The sequence below is a fragment of the Schistocerca serialis genome, chromosome 9, assembly GCF_023864345.2.
Source record: "Schistocerca serialis cubense isolate TAMUIC-IGC-003099 chromosome 9, iqSchSeri2.2, whole genome shotgun sequence".
NCBI lineage: Eukaryota > Metazoa > Arthropoda > Insecta > Orthoptera > Acrididae > Schistocerca > Schistocerca serialis.
In genome coordinates this window covers 203969326-203995232 of record NC_064646.1, presented here as the reverse complement: position 1 = coordinate 203995232, position 25907 = coordinate 203969326, and the positions used below count along the sequence as shown (strand labels likewise).

Sequence of the window (25907 nt, the reverse complement as noted above, 5' to 3'; positions counted from 1 at the left end):
TGTGCTTGTCTACAACTTAGTTTGTTATCCTTACGGTAAGTAGTAATCTATCTTTTCCTACATTGTAGGTAGTTAATGTAGCATACCCAAGCTTCATTTTTTGGTTCAGTGAAATTTCATTGACAAGATGAGATCATTTTTAATCCCTGCTTGTTTACAGAGCAGAAACCCTGGTACTTTAGCCATCGAATGGTATCATTTTTGAATTGAGTTTGGAACTCTACTACACCACCCAGTGCCTGCAAAGTACATTTTTAAAATAAACAGTTCATTCCAATAGAGTGCTTTTTTACAGCCATGGAAAGAGTGGGTTTAGTTCTTTATGTCATCATGCTATTTTATGACATCAAAGCCTTACTTAAATATGTTGCATATTAAATATTGTACGGTGTTCTTTATAAGTGCAAACATAATGTTGTCGAACATTACACACATGTTTAATAAACAGTTACTTGCATTCTGGGCACTACATGACAGCAGTGATATTACTGCTGTGTGACTGCAGCTGTTAATTCCAATGAGTCACACCTGTTCATTAGTGGTATGAATCTATAATGTTAAGAAGTGTGTGTTGTAATATTTTGTTTAGTGGATGCTAGCTAGATACTGTGCGTTAGGTAAATTAGTCTTCTGTTGCTTTGCTTGCTTTCTTTCTTCTTATTGTTATTAGTAAAAATGTAAAATCAGTATTTCAAATTTCATCTATATTTTCATTTTGAAATTGTGTTGAATGGATCCGCATGATCATAAAACAACCACAGGTCAATGCTTCATCTGATGCTCAGGCATAAGAAATTTACTTCACAGCCACTTCTGTTTAATATTCATGTTTTATTTAATTGTGTCTGTAAATGAAAATGCAAGGCAAGAAAAGACGTAATACCTGTAATTAAATTGCCCTAAGTGCAGCAGAACATATTCCATCAGTAATGTAGGCGTGAAAACTCTTCTATCAACTTCATTGTATTACATAACATTAATAAAGAGGTGATGTTGCTTTGTTACAGTCTTCAGCTCTTATCCCATGTACTTGCTGATAGTTCTTTAGCTCAGCTTGTTCTCAGTTTATCATTTGTTACTCTCATGCTCTCACAAGTCCAATTTTGACCGTTACCTGTTTAAATTTAACTGCAACTGTGATAACCTGCAGTTATTATTTTTGCAGCATCATATTTTTTATGTGCATGTGTTTAGAGGTGGGGTGTATAGGATATATCACTTCTCACCTTGGAGCAAGCATGGAGCAATGGTAAGCAAGACTTTGATTGTGAGTGAGGGTTTTATTTTATTGACATTTATCTGACAATTATAAATCACATGCTTTCATAAGTCTTACAGTTATTGTACCTACACCCCTACATGCAATCTGTCAGCCCTGTAATTTTTTTGTATCCTGTTGTGGGATGGTGGCTACCAAACCATTGTATTATGGAAGAGGGCAATTAGCAGTTCTGGAAAAGCAAAGCTAAGAGCATTGTGCAAAAACAAGCTGTGGCACTGACATGAAATCATCTTAGAATTGTGGTAGAACTTTCCCTCTTTTTTGATTTACAGGTTCTAAACGTTTGTGAGCAAGTACTGCATATATAAATGTCCTGACATTGTCCATACACACAATGATTCATATTACAAACAGACAATTTTTCATTTTTTGTCATGAATGTTGCTAGCAGACATACACTGTGTTTATTTTTTATATATTTGTTTAAGTTTTGTTTGGTCTGAAACTTGTATCAGTGTTACATTATGGAATTTTGTAGGTTAAATAGAACTTAATAAAAGAAAGCAAAACAGAAAAAAAAAAAAAAAAAATAGAACACCAGAATGAAAATAACAACAGCTGGTACTACTACTACTACTACTACTACAACAATAATAACAGTACTACAAGAATTTACTTCCTATTACAAATCTTGAAGTGATGGGCAAGGAAAGGATAACACGTGTGCCTATTTGTAGGAGCTATCCTGGCGTTTACTTACAGTTCTTATAAATATTCAGGCAAATGTGAGGTAATCATACTGAACAGTATTGTTTACTGTATGGTTTCATTGGATTACATCCCAATAATACAATTACATGGATCATAAATATTCCCTCAGGGATTAGGTATTTTCCTGGAAACAAATCAACTTGGTGTGGAACACCAGTAGCTTGCCGCTAATAGCTTTTGAGTTCTTGTGAAAAGTTATTGAAAAGTATATGGCAAAATGCCACGCAGTTTTTTGTACAGTTGTTACAGATGTGAGCCTTTTTCCAACACATCTCTTTTGGATTCAGTTAATAAATGCTATGCTTACTGTTAAACAAGTTCATGACATCGTCAACAAATGCCATAAATGTACTGTGTTATCAATTGAAGAATTCCCAGCTCATTAAAAACATGTTTATATAAGTTTCATAAGTTAATGCTTCTTATAATGAACCACTTTTTGCCTAAAAAAATTCTGCTTTGCTGGGATTAGTGTCACAAAAATATTATCAAATGTGACAGAAAGTGGAAGTATATCAAATATTAAACATGTTTAATTGTATTGCTGCTGTCTTGGACAATATTCAAATAGTAAAGATAGGTTGGTTAGATACTTATTTACATTTTCACTGGGTCATTATTATGTTCCCCTACAGGATTTGCTGTCGCAGTGCAGTATAAATATGTATGTCACAGAAAAGCTTACTTTAAACCCAATATCCGAGAATTATTGTGTGTCACCACTGTGAAGAGTTTAATGACAATGTAAACATAATTGTGTGTAAGAAAGAGCATTTACTGAATTTTGTTGTGATGAAGAATCAACCAATAAATGCTTCTCTCCAAAACCTGGTTTTCTGCATTATACAGCTCCTGAATTAGGCTAAATCTATGATAGTTTTGTGTATTTGAGACAAAATAGCTTTAGAATTTTTATATTTGTTTGCATTTCCATCTTTCACAGCAACTGTTAAAATTAGTTATTATTGATTTTTCTTTCTTAAGCTTACTTTTACTTATGCAAATAAGAGGCAGAAACACCGTAAGTGACTTGCACTCCAACTTTATAAACAGAACCCTGTTTTTTATCTGAAACAACCAAAAGTTCAAACATATTCATCCAATTTGCAGAATAATCACAGAAGATGCTTTATAAATAAAAGGGAAATGTGCTGGTGTAAAATTCTCTTTAATTAAGTTGCAGCAAGCTGAAGATGGAGAAACCAATAATAACAGCTTTAGAATTACCTGCTACTGTTGGAAGCAAGTCATTAAAATACACTGTGTGATCAAAAGTACCCGGACACCCCCAAAAACATACATTTTTCATATTAGGTGCATTGTGCTGCTACGTTCTGCCAGGATCTCCACACCAGCGACCTCAGTAGTCATTAGACATCGCAAGAGAGCAGAATGGGGCGCTCTACGGAACTCACGGACATCGAACGTGGACAGGTGGTTGGGTGTCACTTGTGTCATATGTCTGTACGCGAGATTTCCAGACTTCTAAACTTCCCTGGATCCACTGTTACAGATGTGACAGTGAAGTGGAAACAGGAAGTGGACATGTGCAGCACAAAAGCATGCAGGCCGACCTCGTCTGTTGATTGACAGAGATCACCGACAGTTGAAGAGGGTTGTAATGTGTAATAGGCAGACATCTATCCAGACCATCACTCAGGAATTCCAAACTGCAGCAGGATCCACTGCACGTACTATGGCAGTTAGGCATGAGGTGAGAAAACCTGGATTTCATGATCGAGCGGCTGCTCGTAAGCCACACATCACACCGGTAAATGGCAAATGATGCCTTGCTTGGTGTAAGGAGCGTAACTTGGATGATTGAACAGTGGAATAAAGTTGTACGGAGGGATGACTCATGGTACATAATGTGGCGATCTGACGGCAGGGTATGAGTATGGTGGATGCCCTGTGAACGTCATCTGCGAGTGTGTGTAGTGCCAACAGTAAAATTCTGAAGCGGTGGTGTTATGGTGCGGTCGTGTTTTCCATGGAGGGGGCTTGTGCCCCTTGTTGTTGTGCGTGGAATATCACAGCACAGACCTACATTGATGTTTTAAGCACTTTCTTGCTTCCCACTGTTTAAGAGCAATTCGGAGATGGCAAATGCATCTTTCAACACGATCAAGAAACTGTAAATAATGCACGGTCTGTGGCGGAGTGGTAACACGACAGTAACATCACTGTAATGGACTGGCCTGCACAGAGTCCTGACCTGAATTCTATAGAACACCTTTGTAATGTTTTGGAATGCTGACTTCGTGCCAGGCCTCAACGACCAACATTGACAACCCTCCACAGTGCAGCACTCTGTGAAGAATGGGCTGCCATTCCCCAAGAAACCTTCCAGCACCTGATTGAACGCATGCCGGGAGAGTGGAAGCTGTCATCAAGGCTAAGGGTGGACCAAAACCATTTTGAATTCCAGCACTATTGATGGAGGGTGCTACGAACTTGTAAATGATTTTCAGCCAGGTGTCCGGATACTTTTGATCACATACCGTGTATCAGTAAAGGAAGAGGCTGTAGTATACCTAGCATTAAATTAAAAAAAAATTCTAGTTAGAGGTGAGAAGAAATAAAATAATCCCATAACCAGTTGCTTTCATGCTTGTTGTTGAAATAGTGCCTTGATTAATCGAAAAGCGAAAAGCTACGGAATGTATTTTTACACTTGTGTGTGTTCCTCAGTAAATGTTAGGATTCGTCTCTGTAAGAACACAGAATTTTATTTACTTTCTTTTGTTTATTTACGAATCTTTGTGATTGGTATTGGTGTATTTTTTAACTCTTATTTGTTGCTTTATTTGATTTGCTGCAACGAGAGGTGGGTCAGTTTCTGATATATGGGACTCAGATTCAGGGTAAGGGGCTCAAATATCTGTTTGACAATCCAGAATAAGGGTTTCTATTATTTTCTTAACCACTGAAAGCTAGGATGGTTCCTTCAAAAAGGACATAATCTGTTTTCGGTGCTATCTTTGCCAGTCCAAGCTTGTGGTGTACATCTAATTGTTCCAGCCAACAAAGGAAAATTAGTGAGGAAAATATGTGTAAATGCAAATTCATAGAGAGTGGTGGGGGAAATGTGACAAAATTTTAAAAATCCTGACTGGTGGGGTGTGAGCAAGAAAATGGCGATAGAGGGCCAAGTAAAGGTTACGTTTTTAAGTTTTTTTGATTGTGTTGAAAACTGTAGCTTCTAGCAAAAGTTTCCCAATACAAAATTAAACTACATTAAATTTCCTACAAAAAAAGACTATTTGTTTTTTCTAGGAGTAACTGTTTTCACATTGCAGAGGATGGAAAAACCACGAATTATTGAACAGTGTTTTAATGGTTTAAAAGTAATGTACATTGTTAGATGAAATGGGTTAAGAACAGATATTAAATGTTTATACCACGTCTTAAGTGCAGTAGAACCTTATTAAAGGATAAATTGTATTCTGGGTGTCTACCAGGGTGGAGAAGTGGGTTTGGAGATTAGAAGTGTGAGGGAAGATTGGTCACCAGATTGTAGTCACGGAGTTCTCTCCGTCGTGGGTCTGCAAAAATGAAGAGAGCACAAGTAATTCCCTATTTTCTCTACATCAAAAAAAGCATGTACACATATCAATATAATGGAAGGAAACATTCCACGTGGGAAAAATTGTTTGTTTGTGTGTCTATCGACCTGCCAGCGCTTTTGTTCGGTAAGTCACCTCATCTTTATAAAAAAAGCATGTACACATTTATACTAACTCTTCCTCAGCTTGCCTTATGAATCACTGGTGACCAGTGTACAGACATGCCCACGGATGTTTATGTTCCTCAAAGTATAATAATGATATATGCAGTACATATATGAATTACTATTAATACTAATGCAACAAATGCATGTGGACAGAATCTATGTAAATCTCTGCACACTGTTCTACAATGCTAGAGGAAATTTATCTTAGTCATCCCTTACAGCAACTGTAATGTTTTTCTGGAAAAGGCAACTTTTTCACCATGAGTGCGGCTTGTTTTTTAGTTTACAGACTATACCTCCCCAGCATTTTGTGTCCACTTCTCTCAGGCAAGTAGACAAAATAACTTCAATAAGCTAGTGAGAGTTAGTTTCAGCTTACAGTGTGATTATGTATTTGTAGTTGTTAAATGAACTATTGTGTAAGAAAGCTCAACAGCTGGAGCAGTAATCTGTCTACACACTGAAGAGCTTGCCCCAAGTGTAATATGCTTTTAGTATATACTTGACAACGTTAATTTCATTGTCTCCGCTATCGACGACTGGAATATTTCTCGCAGCTTGGAGTGCATGACCCGATCCTCAGCTGTGCCAAAATCTGAAGAGGCGCAGAGGCTTAAGTTGGCTCCCTGTGTAACAGAAGTAGGTTACTTGGGTGTTGTGCTACTTCAGATATTTCAACAAGTCAGGTAATGCATTACAGCAGACTACTATTCTAGATTAAAACATGATCAGGCGTATTCCATCAGACTTATTGATACCCACCTTTCAAGACAGTCTGTGGATGTGTAGAATGTGGTTTCCCTCAGTGCAGCACACACTACAGCTATTCCTGAGTGGAAGAGGTTTGGGTCGTTCCACATCATATCATCCAGAAATTTTAGGAAGTGACATCCATCATCACGCAAATCCTTGAAATTGTGGGTAGTGGAAGTTTACAAAGATATATTTACATTTTCAAAATGTAAATGTTGCAGGTCAATTACTTTTTTACTTATGATAAAAAGAAGTTGTATAGATTCAGGCTTTCATAGATAATTTAAAAATGCGATAGTTCCTACAGTTTTTGCAGTGGAAGGTTTTTTTTTTTTTTTTTAAAGAGTAGGTTTTTGTTTTTATAGTCATGCTTCTTGTAGTGAGTATCCATCATCTACATCTCAGAAAAAAATTGCAAATGATTTCTTTTAAAGAAAATTCATGGATGGACAGTATAATTTTTTAAGGTATTGCCCCTTCATAGATACCTTTGAAAAATTTGCTATAATATTATAAATATTCCGTTATGTCACACAAAAGAATCAGTTTGTAGAAATAATGGGAAGTTTGCAAACAATGTTATTGTAAAAGAAATATTAAAGTTGCTAATTCATGACTACCATGTCACCACTAAATTGCTGAAGTTGGCTACTCTGGATTTCCCTAGGAACAAATCATATCTGAGAACACTGTTTTATTGCCACCACATGTATTGCATCATCCAGTTCCATTGTTTTGGGTCGTGTTCACTGAGCATGCAGTTCTGAGCTCTTGTACGGAGTTGTACCCAAAGTCAATTATTGGTTAAAAATTCAGTTGTTGCAGTTTTTAACTATTTGTTCCAAAACAAAAGTAAGTCCCCAAATGTTACAATAATAATGTGAAATACTTTTGTAATGAAACAATGAGATAGAATGATTTTTCATTATTTACTTACTTTTTAGGTTTCACCAAACATATTTTGAATTATTTGCAACAAATATTGGTTTTATGACTGAAGTAGTATGGAAAGTACAAGTGGCCAGTGTTTTCTTGGGCAGTATCCCGCAAGATATATGTGAAAATGCCCTGACTTGTGTGACTGAACTGACTACTGAAGAACAAAAACTTTTATTATGGCGAAGCAACGGTCATTCTTACTGTGATTTAAGTGTTTCATGTGTGTGTGTTAAACACAAAGACAGGTACTTGTGCAGATTCTCTCTTCATAAGAAACTTTGCTGTGATCCCTTCAGATGCCATAAACGATCTGTTTCGTCTGGATTGCGTGAACTTAGTTTAGAAAAGGTAAAGACCTTCAAAATGAGAGGCTGTAGCATTATTAGGGAGAAAGTATCAGATTAGGGAGGAAATGTGCTCAGCCTATATCAGACTTATTCATGAAAAACAAGCAAGTGACAACTCATCACCAGACTATATAAATGACAATAATGTGAAGGTGCAGACTCCTGAAAAATCTGTGCCTAATACTAGCTTAACTAGCTTAGGAGTATCTCCTGCAAAGCTGCATTCAGTTGTTCAGCATAGTTGCAGCAGCCAAACGAAAATTGGAATCAGTAGCTGGAGCTCTGAAAACTAAAACTTCACATACATATCAAGTTGAAAACATCAAGAACTGATTCAAGAACTTCAACACCATAATATCCTAATTGTGGCATTACAGGAAACTCATTATACTGACGAAAATTCTTTTGAAATGGGCAATTACAAAATTTATAAAGAAAAACCAGCGGAGTATATCTTTGGAAAATGCCCTCTATTAGGTACAGCCTTTATTGTTAGAAGAAATATAACAGAGTTTGTAGTAACCACAACCAACTGCGGGAATGCCTTGGGCTGCGGATCGGAGCCGCCAGGCGGGGAAGCCGGCGGCGGTGGAGCATGCACCACGGGGTAAACACAAGGACGAGTCGGGCGACAGACCAACAACAACCGACTATGACCGACACAACAAGGAAGAGATAAACTATGGAGGTTTGTAGAAACCACAACATCAAACACCAACAGTAAATCCACTCGGAACCAGAGCCAGGCAAAAGTCAACAACAAGCAACGACAAGAACACAGTACCGCCGAGATAGAAACTCAATCCAGAGCGAGTACCAGACTGGCTGGACTAGGGCAGAGCGGGTCCCTATATACGAAACCGGAGGGAGCGGCTATTGGCCGCTGTCTGCATGTGGTGTAGCGGTGGCGCCCTCGCTGCATAAGAGCCGCTGCGCGGAATAGCCGCCGCGGATGCGGAGCCCTCTATGGGCTGACCACGTCCATTTGTTCTGGCGCGTGTTCGACTTCCGCGGCGTGAGGTACTAGAGAGTCCATAACTAACTTCAGCTCTACATCCAATAGGCTCTCAACACTGAGGATCAAATGTAAAAACAAAATGTATACGCTAGTGAATGCTCATGCTCCAACAAATATTGAAAATAAGAAACATCCGAACAAAGTACAGATCTTCTGGGAAGAACTAGAAGACACGATTCAGAAGATTCCAAATGAAAAAGTATAATTCTTCTCAGGGATTTTAATGTACAGGTCAGCAAGGAGAAGATATATAAAAACATCATTGGCGAATACCCAACACATAAGAGGACAAACAACAACGGAATAAGACTTATGGAACTCTGCCAAATCTTCAACCTCAAAATTATGACTATACACTTCAAGAAACATCCCAAGAAGATGAAGACTTGGAAAGCACCATATCAACTCCTTGGAGAGTTCCAAATTGACCACATAGCCATTTCTAAAAGAGAATTTACTACAATTTAAATATTAAGGTACAGAAAGGAGCCAAAATAGATACGGATCATTACCTTGTTAAGTCTAAAATTAAATTCATCCCAAATTCTGGAGGAAATAATAATAAACCTATGAGGAAGCATTTTGAAACCAGGAATATTGAGGCAGATATTCAAAATTATTTCAAATCAAAATTGCAAAGTGAGACATGGGATGAAATGAAATCTCAAACAATGAAAGCTGCAGAAGAATCTCTTCCAACCAAAACTAAACACGAGAATATCTATCTGATGGAATGAAAAGTGTAATGAAGCTTTGGAAAACAGACAAAAGCTATGGCAAAAATTTAAATTGAATCCAACACAAAACGACCTGGAAAAGTTCAGAAAAGGTAGAAAAATAGTCTCCTACACAATCAGAAACAAAAAGAGACTGTATGAAAGACTATCCCTTCAACAAATACAGGTGTAGTTCACTCAAAACAAATCCAGAGACTATTAACAATATTTCAAAAGACACCTGAAAGGTTACGAACCACCCAGTTTAACTTTTTGTGACAAAACAGGGAAATTAGGTACAAATGACCAAGAAAACTGCAACATTTTATCAGACTATTTCGAAGATTTTCTCAACTGTAAAACGCCTCCAGAGAAACTGGAATTCAAAAGTCCAGAAGAAATCCTTGCAGACCCATACCTACCAACTCTAAATGAGGTCAGGCAAGCTATAAAATCCCTCAAGAACAACAAATCTTCTGGTGAAGGTGGATTCACAGCTGAACTTTTGAAACTAGGTGGGGAAAAAGTATCACTACACCTCAGTACAATTATTAAGGAAATTTGGAGAACCGAGAAGATCCCAGAAGATTGGAGGATGACACTTATACATCCACTTCACAAAAAGGGTGACAGATCAGATGTTAACAATTACAAGGGGATTTCCCTTCTATCCATTCCATGCAAGGTCCTTTCCAAGATATTACTAAATAGGATTGAACCAGTTCTCGATGCACAGATAGGAGATTACCAAGGTAGATTTAGAAAAGGGAGGTGCTGTTCGGAGCAACTAATTAACCTTAAAAACATAATTAAAACACGTGCTGGTCAACCACATGTTACAATGTTTCTTTGTATTAGAAAAGCATATGACTCCATAGACAGAGAAAGCCTCATTAGGACTCTGGAGGAATTTGGAATTGACAGAAAAACTAGAGAGCTGTAAAGCAAACACTGACAGATACCAAGTCCAAAGTCCAATTTTGAGCCAAGATTTCTGAACCTTTTAAAATCCAAACCGGTTTGAGAGAAGGGTATGGACTCTCCCCAGCTCTGTTCAGCATCACTTTGGAAAAGGTTATGAGGGAGACATTGGAGGAATACACACAACAAAAAGTAAGGGGAATTTCTTTTGGAGGATCAGTTAAAGGCCTTACGGTACATGCGCTAGCTTTTACAGTTGATATTGCTCTCCTATCCACAAATACAGCAGAAGCAATTAAACAAATAGAAATCATAGCAATGCATGCAGATAAATTTGATTTGCAGATATCACAAGGGGGAAGAAAAACTAAATTCATGTCTAACAAATATAAGGAAATCAAAGAATTGCACACAGTTATTGGATGTATGGAAAGGGTCATACACTTTAAATATTTGGGAGAAACAATAACAGATACTGGCATAGAAAAAGAAGCTATCAAACTTCGAGTAGCCAAACTTGGGAGGACACACATTTTAACACAGAAGCTGTACAACAAAAAATGACTGTCTCAAAATGTGAAGTCATTATACTACAATACAGGGACGAGAACAGAAGTTGCATATGCAGCAGAAACACACTCCTTCAAGAACAAAGGACTAACAGATGAGTTTGAGAAGAAGGAAAGAGTAATTCTGAGGAGGATTCTTAATGGGCACAAAAAAATTGGTAAAGATGAGCAATGAGAAGATCTACCAATTTATTAAACCAATCACAACGGAAATGAGAAAGAGAAGGCTGATGTTCTTTGGTCATCTGGTGCGAATGGATGATGGCAGATTAACGAAGAAAATCTTCAGTATAATTCAACGGAGGAAAACTCCCAACTCTTGGTTGTAAGCAATAAAGAAAGACCTCGGCGAACTTGGACTTACAGAAATGGAAGCAACGAATACGGACAAGTACAGTAAGGCAATAAATGAATTTGAGGATTTTTAGGAAGCTCTAAAACTGAAGACCAATAGGAAAGTAACAGCGGAACATCTGGCAAAAATCGCAGCAGGCAGAAGAGCAGACCCAGAGAAGAGAAACAAAAAAGTGAACATGAAATAGAATTTGTAATGCGGTCTTTAGTTGGCTAATTCATGTAAATAAATAATCAAGTTGAGCTGGCTGCTCATGCAAGCACTATCTCTGATAGTGATTTAACAGAACTGGAAGAAATGGCAAAACATGATGATGAACTCATGGAAAAAACCAGTCAGAAAATTGAATATGCAAATAATTGTGAAAAAATTCGGTTACTTACTCTTGTGCTGCCAACTTGAACACGGCAGAAAGTCAGTTCCAAATTTCAGGTTTCTCCATATTTGGTATGACAAGCAAGAGCTCTTCTTTATTTAGGGGGGTATTTTATCAATGGCTGAGCGGAGAAGTGGAAAGACATTGCAACATGATACTGTGCACAAAGTAAAGAGTTTTTATTTGGATGGCAAAAACACAAGAATAACGCCTGGAAAAAAAGACAAAGTGAGCACCAGCAAAAATTCGTATGAACAAAAGTGTCTGGTTTTCAGTAATTTAACTGAACTGTATTCTCTCTTAAAAAAAGTATCCTGAAGACAAAGTAGGATTCTCAAAATTTGCTTCTCTTTGACCAAAACAATGTGTACTTGCAGGATCGTCAGGAAACATACCATAGGTGTGTGCATTTACCACTAAAATTTTAAATTGCTTCTAAAATCCATTTCTGTTAAAGAAACATACCAAGACCTAATTAAAATAAGAACATGTTATATAAATAACCAAGCCCGTATGCTTTGTCTGTGTGAAAAATGCGCCACAAGTTCATTGTTTCAAACCCTCCTAGAAAACGAAATAAAAGAGTATGATCCTAATGAGATGGTTCAGTACAGTCAGTGGGTATCAACTGATAGAATTACTTTAAGTGTTCAAATCCCTTCTCTATCAGAATTCTGTGACACACTAATTAAGACAATTGAAAAACTTACTCCACATTCTTTTGTTTCTCAATCACAATCTGATTATCTGAAAATGAAGTAGGAAACACTTCATGAAGGGTCAGTGTTAATTTTAATGGATTTCAGTGAAAATCTCAATTTTGTTGTTCAAGATGAAGTACAGGAGTACCATTGGAACAATGGCAGCTGCACTCTTCACACTGTCCATATATATTACAAAAAGGACAAACAGTTGCATGCAAAAAGTATTTGTATTGTTTCTGATGATCTAGAACATGATGTTGCCTTGGTGTACCAGACTCAGAAGATTGTATTGAATTTTTTAAACCATGAATGTCCAGAAATTCATCTTGCGTATGTTGAATATTTCACTGGTGGTTGTTCTGCACAATATAAAAATTGTAATAATTTTGGTGGCACTATTAAAAGGCTTGTCACAAAAACAAGTTTGCAAAGACTTTATAAAGATCAAATACATACAGCTTCACATGTATTTGAATTCTGTCACGAGAACTTGCAAGGCATTTCAGTTCTCTTTGTTTCAAAAGATGAAATGCTACAAGTCAGACGTTATCTTTCTCAGCTCTTCATAAGTGCAAAAACAATTTCTGGAACACAATCTATGCATTACATTGTACCAATATCACCAACCAAGATTGGAGCAAAAAGGCTGAGCTGTGATATGGATTTTAGTATTGTGCATGATTTCTCAGATGCACTTCCGCCACTAGTGCCAGAATTAACTGAGCAGCCCAACGGCATGTGCGTGTGACTCTTCTTGGTATTTGGGAATTGTTGAGAAGGTGAATTGTGAAGAAGGAGATGTTACACTAAGGTTCATGCATCCTCATGGAACCTCCCTGTCCTTGTATTGGCCTTATAATGATGTTTGTGATGTTTCTTTCTCTCATATTCTGTGTGAAGTTGATATCACCACAGCAACAGGCCGTACTTATTCTCTGAGCAAAGAGTCCTCAAAGTTGGTGGAAGAAAGTGGTTCTCATACAAAAAAATATTATCTAAGCATCAGACTGTCTTGTCACATGTGTAGTTCTAAATCAACTTGAATGCAAATTGTAGCACCAGCATTTTGTGCAGTGTTGATAATATTGGTTTTTGACAAAATGCTATGTATTTTTACGTTGGGTTAATTTGGTTATGGCAGAGGTAAGAAAGTGTTCATATGTCATGTAATGTACAAGTTGCCCTATATTTTATAAAGTGTAATTTTGTTTCATCTATTGCAATTTTTGTTCAGTTTGGATATTGTTGTGTGTACTTACGTTGTTAATGTCTCTTGGGTAGTAATTGTATTTCTCTCCAGGATATAACATGTTACAATTGTCCAATTAAATTTTTTTTTAATTAATGGCACTAATGCCACTTTTTTGTTTAAAAACTGCAGCCAATTTTCAAATTTTTACAGTTTGCGTTGAAGTAACACATTGCATCAAACTTTCAGCAATTGCTACCAACAGAATGTATATAAAGCAATAACAATTGGCAAAAGTTCATGATATTAGATACAAAAGCATTACACAAAATCTCAGTTCACAACTAGATAATTGGTGTCATGGCCTAGATGACTTGACATGGAATGACCCATTTGTGCAGTCTACCAGCAACTCATTTAATGGTGAGGGAAACACAGTAACTTTCTGGTCATTCATTGATTCACCACCAAGCGAAAATAACACAGTTAAACGGCTTAACAACATGGTGTCAATGATAGACAGCAGCATGTTGCCATTCATCAGTCCAACACTACATAGGACACTGACAACATCACACTTACAAGTTACGCAAATGTCAGCCACTGTTTATTTTACATTAAAGCTCACTTAACAGTAACAAGTAATTACTTACTTAACAAACTGAAGAAAAAAAAACGTGAGTGCAGCGATGTTATTTTGTCTACTTACATAAGAGAAGTGGACAAGAAATGTTAGTTAAATACAGGGTGTACATAAAGTCCGGGTACACTTTCAGTTGTTTATTGCACAAGAACCAAACATTGTACAGATATCATACACATGTCATTTCATTTTGAAGAGAAACCTGAAAGCTTTTTTTTTTTTTTCTCATGCATTACCACCACAGCATAGTTTGGTAATTTGCCAATAGTCAGAACTAGTCACAAACATGCCTAGTTCAGGTGCGAGCTTTCTGTGTGTTGGAGTTCGACAAAATCAAGTGTGCTACAGCTGTCCAACGAATCTTTAGAACTAAGTACGTTAAGAAACCACCAACAAGGGAGGCCATTTACCACTGGCACAACAAATTCGTTACAACGGGTTGCTTGTGCCTGGCAAAGAGAAGCAGACGTACCAGTGTGACTGAAGCGAATGTGGAGCGCGTACGAGAGACATTCATGCATAAGGAGTCCATAGAAATCAAATGTTTGTAAAAAAAAAAAAAACTTTCAGAGTTTCTCTTCAAAATGCAATCTGTATGACATCTGTACAGTGTTTAGTTCTTGTCCAATAAATAATTGAAAGTGTTCCTGGACTTAACGTACACCCTGTATCATCTGTCTTAAACTGAAAAATGAACAGTACCTGTGAAGGATGTCACCTCTCCCAGAAGAATGCTACAACCATCATGGGATGACCAGGAATCAATTTCCCCTGTAGCAGTGTAGAGCAGTGTGCAGAGATTTACATAGAAGCTGTCCATATACTTTTCTTGTGTATTATTAGCAACTCACATCTGTATTCAGTGTAGTGTTAACATGTCTTGTGGAAAATAAACACCCTTTCAGGGAGTTTCTGCTCACTGCATCACCAGTGATCCATGAGGCAAGCTGCAAAAGAGTTGGTGTAACTTTGTGAAATATCTGTAGCTATTTTTTTGTGATGTAGTGCGGTTGAGAGAATGAGGAATTGCCTGGTTGATCTCTATTTTGAAGACTTAAGGAGGAGGCAAGTGCATGACCACTGTCCAGTGACCTACCTTCCCTCACACTTCTAACCTCCACCCCCACCTTTCCATCCTGTTACACCCCCAAAACAGTGTTTACCCTTAATACAGCTCTACTGCACTTAGGTGCGGTACACACATTTGGTATTGTTGGTATTGTTTTTAACCCACATTATTTAACAATAAACATCAGTTTTATGTGATTGAAACACTGATCTGTGATTTCCCTCCTCCCCCCCCCCCTTTCAGTGGGGAAACTAGAAAAAATGAACCAATTTTTATAGGAAATTTACATTAGCTTAATTTTGTGTTGGGAAACATTTTTGCTAGATGCCACAGTTTTCAAGATGTTTAAGAAATACCTAAAAAGTGACCTTTATACACTGCCACCAACCACCGCCCCCTCCCCCTCCCCCTCCCCCTTCCACACACACACACACACACACACACACACACACCGAGCAAGATGGCTCAGTGGTTAGCACACGGTATTTGCATTCTGGAGGACGGTTCAAACTCATGTCCAGCCATCCTGATTTAGGTTTTCCGTTATTTCCCTAAATCAGTTCAGGCAATATGCTGTGATGATTCGATTGAGAGGGCATGGCCGATTTCCTTCCCTCATCCGAAGGGACTGATGACTTTTCTGTTTGTTCCCTACCCCCAAATCAACCAACCAACTGACCACTAGGGTTTGGATGAGCATCTCCCACACTTAAACAAGTACATGATGCACTGCAGTACTCTTCTTTGGATTTTGTGTATGAATCCTACTAGGAGGGATTTCCAAGCAGAAGATCAGAATTCAATAATTGGTCAAGCAGTAGATTTGCAGATAAATTTTTCCCATAATTCTCCAATAACTCTGGAATCTGCCTTTCCTCGAAATAGTTTTATCTGGCAGTTTAATTTGCTTTCCCTTGCTATGCTATCTCATTCCATTCACTCGTGATTATCATATTGTCATCTACTTGTGTATGATACTAACTATTCAGTTTCCCTATATATTATCTCTGTCATCATGCAGCCTGTGAAGCTACAATTTTATCATTTAAGTTGTTAATGTTGATTTTTGGGCATGTTTACTCTGTCACTGTACCATTCATTAGTAATTTGTTCTGTGCTTCTCTTTCCTATTCATAACAATTTCAAAATATGTTGCACTCACTAGTGTTCACTATTGACAACTCATCAGCTAGATCAAAATTATATCCTCGACTGGAACTTGTGTTGATTTTTGAGCTTCAAAAACAAAGGAATGTTCATACCCTGACAGCTACAAATTCTGCACTGATTGTTCCAAAATTTCAATTGTCTAATGCCTGTGGTGTAAAGTACAGATTATCTTAGGGTAAATTGTAGGGAACCATAGATCTAGAACAACATTGATTTCATCTTATTCTTTCTCTCCCTACAAGATCATCATTGGAAGTTACAGCACACAGCGCATTAGATTTATTTAAAGTTTTAGCATTGGCTAAGAGTAAACATAGGATCTTTGGATTAATAATTGTTTATGCCATCTTATAAACAATAGTGACTCTGTATTGTTCTAGTGTGGAAGGGGCAGAGGCAAATCAATCATGATTAATATATCAGTTGGAAAGTGGGTTTTGAATATAAGTGCCATCTAAATAAACAAAACAAAAAATGAAATATCAATGCAACATGTTTTATCTGTTGATTCTGGTCATTGTTAGATCAGGTATCCAAGCTCAAATGATTCCTAAATGTCAAAAATCTACAAACTGGTAGTTACATGTTTGCTTTCTTTTAGTGGCAACATACTTCAAGACCTACATAATGTTTTGTATTTCAAATACAAATAAAATATTTGTATAGATTTAAGCCCCAACAATACAATAATCATCTTGGTTTGGAATTCCCTACATCACTTCAATGAATGTTTGGCCAGTAGATTCAGCAATACATGTAGGATTTCATACCCTGCTCTTGCCCAGTTGATATAGTGCTGCACCACTGAATTACCTGATGTTGTCAGGATAAACAATTCCAGCCACCCCTTAGTCTTTCGTTCTTTTTTACCTCCTGCACCAGCATTACTGAAATTTGTATGTAACACAATCATTATAAATTTTCATTGCAATCTATGTTGGTTTGGTGGACAGCAAAGTCTGCACTTTTTTGGTGTCTGCAACAAATTTTCAAGTATAGAGCACTTTGTATTTGTATAACTAATGGATGTTAAAATATCAGACACACAAGTATAATGAAGTAATGGAGACTTGGATTTTTCTGTTCCAGTGTACACCTATTGCCACAGATGTGCCACCTCCAGCAGTATTTGAAGCCATTAATAAAGACTTGCTGTCCCAGACCATTAAGACTGGTGCTGGATCACTATCAAAACGGAACCGTGTCCTTATTCAAGAGCATAACACTGAAGAACTTCTTGTTAAATTGGAGGATACAGAGAGGGATACAGTAGTGGGGAAAGGAGAAACTGGTACTTTCAGCCGAAAGCAACCCCTGCTTCGCCTAGCAACTATTGTCAGAAACACTGCTAGTCCGACGCCTGCCAGCGTCAGCAACATCCTACGGCCACCTGACAGATTTAAGGTGTGTTGATGACATTATTTAAGAATCAGGATATGTTTGTGTAAATACAACTGTAGAGTGTGTACAACAGGGAGAGGAATCTGTAAAATCACAGTTTACAGTTCTCAATAAAAGTTTAACAGTGCAATGTGTGTTCTGAGCTAGCAGTAAACAATATTATATTGCTTCAAATTTTTGTGAGCTCATTAGACACAGGGCACAAGCTAAAATTAAGTTCAGAAGTGGGAATAATTCAGCTACCTCCTTTTCAGTGAAACGTTTCTGACATTTACCTTAAGCAGTTTATGGAAAGCACACAAAACTGAATGAGAAATTGATTACTAGTCCTGAATGAGAGCCCAGTGCCTTACCACTGATGCCTCGTGTTCAATTTGGACATTGAAATAGCTGTTGAAATCGTTGCTGTTGTGATGTGCACTATTTTCTTAAACATAGTTTGCAGCTTATCACGCTTGGTGGTTGCAGTCTATGTTAGTAAACAGATGGTTAGTTGATATACTCACATGAAACACTGCACAGTAATTGCAATATAACACAAATGTGGATGCTGAGATAAGATTAGGGAATGCCTGTGACTGAATTGTAATAGTAGGAGGTGATGGAGAGTGTGGGGAGAGTAATGGACAAGTGGTGCTAATAGGTCATCCATAGAGGAGGGCCCCATGGGTTGGATGGTTTGGAGAAGGGGTGGCATCCAAAGAAGTCATATGGTGTTTAGCTTGGATATGTGATAGAGTACTACTATGTTAGTCAGATTTTAAGTTTGTTGTTCCTCTAGTTGGCCTCAATAAACTAGGTAGGTACAAAATGGTACATTTCAAGTATCCAAGGCAGTTCTATCAATTTATTTGTATATTTGACCTTCAAAAGAGAAATTATTATGGATCAGAATGTTGTTGGTCAAAGGTATTGAAAAGCGATGCTGTTTTGATGTTACAATGACAGTTGGTTCCTTGACAGCATGGTCATAGTTTTGGGGGAAGGTGTGCTGATACAGCAACCACAGTGATAAGCAGCGAGTCTGTTGGTAATTGGACAAGTCTGAGGAAAGATGGTAGAGGAACTAATTAGTATTGTGAATATAGGGAGGTGGACTACTGACAATCTACTTTAAAAAAGCAGCTAAAAATTCCCTTGACACCTTCCTAATACACAATCTCCACTCTTCCCAAACTAACTACGTAAGCGTACAGCAGATACGGCTTAAATTCAAAGAAATAATTTTGCACCAATTGAGGTATTTATACTAAGTAAATTAATAAGAGATGGAACTGATCCCCCATGGTACACAAAACAGATCAGAACACTGATGCAGAAGCAATGAAAAAGTGTCCCAAGTTTAAAAGAAAACAAAGTCTCCAAGATTGGCAATATTTTACGGAAGCTCAAAATTTAGTGCAGGCTTTAATGTGACATACTTTAACAGTGAAATTGTACCTTGAAATCTGGCAGAAAATTCAAAAAGACCAGTGGCAAGACACGATGAATCCCTTCACTGCATTATAGCAATGACATTACACTTCTGTGGTAATGTTCATTCATGCTGAGCAATCATATCCAACCACTATCTTGACAAAAGATCCTTACCTAAAGAATGGAAAGTTGCACGTGTCACACCAACACTCAAGGGAGTAAATAGGAGTAAGGAGTAATCTGATGAATTACAGGCTCCCATCATTGTCTTCAGTTTGCAGCAGGATTTTGAAATATATACTGTGTTTGATACAGGACAGAATTTAACAAGGAAAGTTGCTACTCAGGATGTAGCGGAGATGCTGAGTCACAGATAGACACAACAGAAAGACTGTCACAATATAAGCTTTTGGCCGACAAGGCCTTTGTTGAAAATAGATGACAGATGCTCACATGTGTGTGTACACGCACACACACACACAGACACAGACACAGACTGCAGCCTCTGGCAGCTGAAGCCACACTTTGCTCTTCATAGATTAGTAATAACGCGTAAATAATTCATTAGAACTAGCAAAAAAATGGCTATAATTGACTATTGAGAAAATATCCCTTTCCAGAATTGTGTTTGTTTTGATTATAATTTTACTTTGCACATCCATGCCCTGAAAAAAGTAGACTTTCTTATTTCATCAGTGAAGTCACATTTAACAGTTGTCGTACTTCACCATCAAAATAGTAAATGGACACCTCAAATACTGTCATTTGGAACAGTGAATGATAAAGTAAGAAAAAATTATTTGCTTTAGTCTGTGGATGCAATTTTTATTGTGCCTACAGGTCCCAAGTTCCACCATCAGGCCATCCTATGATAAGTAATAATAATAATAATAATAATAATAATAATAATAATGCAATACATAGTTAAAAATACTTCAGTAATAAACTCACACTAAATATTTTCCCCAAATGTTTGATATAGAATGCAACTTTAAAATACAGGGTGATTGTTATTAACATTTTAAAAAACCCCAAGTGATGTAGATGATGCTAGGCAAGTAATTTAATATGAGGCACATGGAGCTGCAAATGTCTGTAAATGTTCCAGAAGTGGATGACAAATGTCAAACGTATGATTTCAGCAGGTGATGTACCTCGCCGCACTTGCAGTGATTGGGCTTGATGATCTTACCCTCGCTAGTAGGGGACAGTTCTAAACATCGTTCCGCTAGGCTATTCTGTTTTTGAACAGCTTTTGTAAATATAGAAGTTACAGTTATTCTCCTCTCTGTAAACTAGCAAAACCTGTTCTTATTTTGTGTTTCTTTGCTTCTTTTTGTGTCTATGGGCATTATTTAGTAAAGAACACGTAGATCATTTATTAGTAACGATGCAGTTGGGAAGCTTGTACTTAATTGCTTGTGACGCAATACAGCAGATTTTTGTTTACTATACTTTGCAGTCAACCAGTAGAGACTGTGAGACTGGTAAATAAAATAATAAATCTTAGTTCACTGTAAACACACAACTGTCTAAGACAATCAAATAAAGCACTGCCTGCCAGATGAAGAATCAAACCCACATGCTAAAGACATGCACTGAGGCCCAGAGCCACACTGACGTGAATACTTGACTTGAGACGGGTCAGGTGCGACAGACAGATGGCTCCAATGTTGCATGTGTGGCGAGATACTTCATCTGGAAACATCCATGTCTCCTACATTAAATTACTTGTCTCGGTATCATCTATGTCATTTCGAGGGATTTTAAAACATCGATAAGTATCAACCCGTAGAGGCAGTTCCTTACCCTTGCTGTGCAATCATGTTTTCCGCCCAAGTGTTTCCTATACTGAAAGTAAACATCTGTGCTATTCTTTCAATGGATGCGTGTTGTGGCCAGCAGCAATAGATGATACCCCTATGTACAGAATTTTTGTTTCTACTTAAATAAGAGTCACAATGTAAAAAATCTAAAAAAATATAAACAGCACACAATATTAAATGTAAGAAAATACAGAATAAAACAGTCCTCAATGCAATAAAATATTAAAAGCAAAATAACACTAATTTATACCACAACGTCATGATATGGATGTTATCCTGTGGTGAAATTTAAATCCAGTACTTATGTCCTAATCTTGCTGATGCTGTATGACCATAATTGATGAGAACAGTTTACATCCATAGATCCCTGTGGATAAGTGAACGTGGTCCCCAAGGGTAGATGAACATTTGTATTGATCCATTGTGCCTTCAGTAAGTAGAGATCACCCATGGACTGCCTCTGGCCTGGACTCTTCCAACAATTGTTGCAGAGTGTTTGCTTTCAGATGTTTCACATTGTTTGTGCCAACGGCCATCTGGCCGATGGAGCATTAAACATGATTCATCTGAAAAGGCCACCTGTCACCACTCAGTGGACGTCCAGTTGCAGTATTGGTGTGCAAATTCCAGCCTTTGTTGCTGATGGACAACATCAGCATTGATCCATGAACCAGGTGCCTGCTGCAGAGGCCCATGTGGAGCAACTTTCGCAGAACAGTCATTGAGAAGACACTGTTGGTAGCCCCGTGGCTCATGTGGAAAGTCAGCTGCTCAGCATTTGCACGTCTATTCACTTGTACACATATCTGCAGCTGTCTTTGACTGCTGTCATCTATGACCTGTGGTGTACCACAGTTGCCCCTGTGCCGTGTTTGGATAGTGTCATTTCACCATGCAGGCATACTTTAACCATGGCGACACACAAATAGTTTACATACTTAGCCATTTCAGAAAGGTTTCGACCCTTGGCTTGAAAGCCAATGATCGTACCCTCTGGGACATCAGATAAATCACTCCGTTTCCACATTACAGTGAAGACTGGCTGGTTTCCCACACCCCCCTTGCACACTTTATATACCATCCACTGACAGTGCTGCTACCTGCTACCGTATTTACTTGAATCCAAGCTGCACTTTTTTTCCGGTTTTTGTAATCCAAAAAACTGCCTGTGGCTTAGAATCGAGTGCAAAGTAAGCGGAAGTTCTGAAAAATGTTGGTAGGTGTCGCCACAACTAACTTCTGCCATCAAATATATGTAGCCCTACACAGGTATGCTTTGCAGGCACAAAGATAAATACTGGCGCCAAAACCTATGCGTCAGTATATAAATTAAAAGAAAAGGTAGAAGAATGTAAACATTATGCCATGTATTCTTTCGTGTTTGCTGCTATCTCATTTAAATCCTGTCTGCCTAAAAAACTGTGAAACTAGAGTGAGACAACAGCAAACGCGGAAGAATATACATATCATGTCATGTTTATATTCGTTTTATTCTTATGCTGAATAGTGATACAGTCAGAAATGAAGCATGGCAACTGACTAGATTTTTAAATCTAAGATGACTCTAATGTCTGTGCAGAATGTAATATGCTAAAGAGGCATCTGCAAAGATTTTCAAACGGAGAAAAATTTTCGCTAAACTCTCATTCAGAACATCATCTATCATACACAGTCTATTATTTGGTTCTTGTTGATCATTATCAAAAAAAGCAGCAGTGTGAGTAAATACAAATAGCAGTCTCTTGCCATTGTTTCGCTTATGAGACAATTCCCTTTTTTTTAAAAAAAAAATTGCAAGCCGCGGTAGCCCGCACAAAATCAAGCCATGCTGCGAGCGGTGACAGGCCATAAACACTCATTATCAGAATACGACAAACAATGCATGACACAGTACAATAATGCATTTTCAGCTTAGAGTGACGTAAACCCCTATGACAAAGAGAACGGTTTGACGTAAACCCCTATGACAAAGAGAACGGCACTTATCAGATCAAAGCAAAATAAGCAATCGATTCAAACCAGACGAAGCACGCGAAAAAGGAAGATTTAAAAAAATCGTATAGTATGGGGAGTCCCAAAACAACAAAGTTTACTTCAAGTAAAAGTGTAGAGGAGATACCATTAATTCATAGCTGATGTGAATATGAAGTTTGCTGTTGTCCCCATATCTGCTGTGTCTAATGCCGATCAGTCAGGTTTTGTGAAAGAACTGTGAGCAAACAGCAGTTTATCATTTCTAGTCAAAAAAAGATGGAGTCTGTGTGCAATCTGTTACTGCTATGAAACATTCATGTACAACAATGACAGTGATAAGTGTGAGGGGAATACTGTTTCTGCAGCTTTGTATCTGCCTTCAGGGACCTCGAAACATAATAAGACCAAAAATAAAAAGATAATTGTTTAGTAGGAAAAATCTTATAATCGGCCTATCAAAATCTCAAAAACAAGGAAAGAATAATTTTTTAACATTTCATTTGAAATGGTTTGCAGCCAGTTGCAGAAATTAATTCATTATTTTTGTTGGACTTTTGGTCTGTAACGAAACCTCCGTCTTTTCAGGAGGACAATGAAAGGACTGTTAATATAATTCAGATTCAACCAAGAACAACCAAAGTGACTCTCCATAAAGAATTTTTTCGACTGTGAAAAATATTTTAAAGGAAATTGTCAGACAGTGTAATATCCTATAGCTCTTTGCCATTTGAGATTTATCAGGAGAACATTGCCAGACAGTATAATATCCTGTAGCTCCTTACCATTTGAGGTTTATCAGGAGAACATCATTCTTAAATTGCAGTCATTTGTACAAAATCACTGTGCATTGGCATGTTTTACGAGTTTCTTTAAATTTTCCCGGTATGCAGTATAATAATCAGAGTCACGGCCAGTATCATTACATATCTGTCTAAATAAAACCAGTAATTATTCTGAGGTGCCTGAAAACATTATATTTTCGTTTGTCAGGTGTGCATGGTGTAAGGAAAATGTTTATTTTCAACAATCAAATGACACTCTTCCTTCATTGTGACGGACTATGAGGAATAAACAAAGTACACATTGTCACTGAAATATATGATATTAAAAATTATCATAAGAATTGTGCTGCAGGAATAGTGTAAGAAATATTTCATTTCAATACATGAAAGTAATGATTGATGGAAGTCTTGTGTAATGTAATACCAAACACTGTCTTGATTTTATTTTCCTCTGCAAGTCACCTTTCTAAGAATAACATATGAAATAGTTTAGCTGTCTATATTAACTGCTCCTTATTTGAAACATTAATGATACATGACATTTTTTCATGGTTTAGGTGCTTTAATTTCACAGGTGTCACTCCAGATATTTCCACTATACAACGCTCTGCTCTCTTGTCACAGCCAATTGTGTGCTAGCCAGGAAGGGCTGTACAAACTGCTGTGATAAGCTTAGCATTGTGTGACAAAAATGAGTAACTTCAACAATTTTTATAAAATACTGTGATGCGTCTTAGCATTTCTTTCGTTGTATTCCTCCTGCATAAAAAATTTCAGTGTTGGTTTTAACAAGTCGGATTGGAACATTCCCATGTGAGTCAGTCCTCCAAATGATCATATCTTTTTCAATTTCTTCTGATCTTTCCTGCAGCCATTTGACCTTGGCTGCCCTGCACTTCCTACTTATTTCATTTCTAAGGGATTTATATTTGTGTATTCCTGTCTTTTTTCCCGAACAGTTTTGTACTTCCTTCTTTCGTCTTCAGTTGAAATATGTCATCTCTTACACAAGGTTTCTTCATAGTTACTTTCCTTCTACCTATGTCTTTGACTGAACTATCTACATTGGTGTTACTTATTGCAGTATCTACATCTTTAGCAAACTTCAAATGCTTCTCATAATTCCACAGTACTTCAGTAACCCATTTCCTTCTACACTGATTCTTTTGGAAGATTCTCTTGAACTTCAATTTACTCTTCATCATTATTAAATTTTTGCTTGAGTCTATATCTGCACCTGGGTCAGCCTTACAACCTAATATCTGATTTCAGAATCTGTGTCCAACCATTATGTAATCCAGCTGGAACCTACCCTTTTCTCTGAGTTTTTTTTCATCCACACCTCCTTCTCTTGTGATTCTTGAACAAGAGTATTTGCTATTACCATCTGAAATTTATTGTAGAACTCAATTAGTCTTTCTCCTCTCTCATTCCTACTGCCAAGCCCATATTATTCCATAACCCTTTCTTCTCTTCCTTGCCCTACAACCACATTCCAATCTCGCATGCTTATTACATTTTCATGTACCTTTACATACTGAATTACCCATTCGATATCCTCATATACTTTATCTCTTCATCTGCTGCTTGCTACATTTGCAGTATACCTGGACTGTTGCTGTTGGCATTGGTTTGCTGTCGAATCTGATGACGAGAAACCTATCACAGAACTGTTCACAGTAATTCATTCTGTCACCTCCTTACCTATTCATAAAAAGTTGTACTTCTGTTATATCATTTTCTGCTGCTATTGATACAAACATCGATGCTGGCAACAATCAGAGCAAAATGCTTCGGACCTTTGGAGGTGACAGAGTCCCACCTCTAACTGACAAACCAGGGACTCCTAAGATACGACTTGGCAAACAAATGGTAATGAGATGGGGAGCTATTAATATCAATGGGGGCTACTCTGGGAAGAAGGTAGAGCTGGCAGAGGCTGCAAGTAAGGTGGGGCTGGACGTTTTAGCTGTTAGTGACATTCGGGTAAAGGGTGAGAAAGAAGAGGTAGTG

General features: G+C 37.5%; 1 protein-coding gene across 1 annotated transcript in view; it reads left to right on the top strand.

Annotated features, from left to right (window-relative positions):
* Positions 1-25907, top strand: part of LOC126418739 (uncharacterized) — a 126307-nt gene that overhangs the window by 4856 nt on the left and 95544 nt on the right. Inside the window, exon 2 of the mRNA XM_050085655.1 lies at positions 17585-17899. Within this exon, the coding sequence (XP_049941612.1) occupies positions 17585-17899 (315 nt within the window). The remainder of the gene's footprint in view (positions 1-17584; positions 17900-25907) is intronic.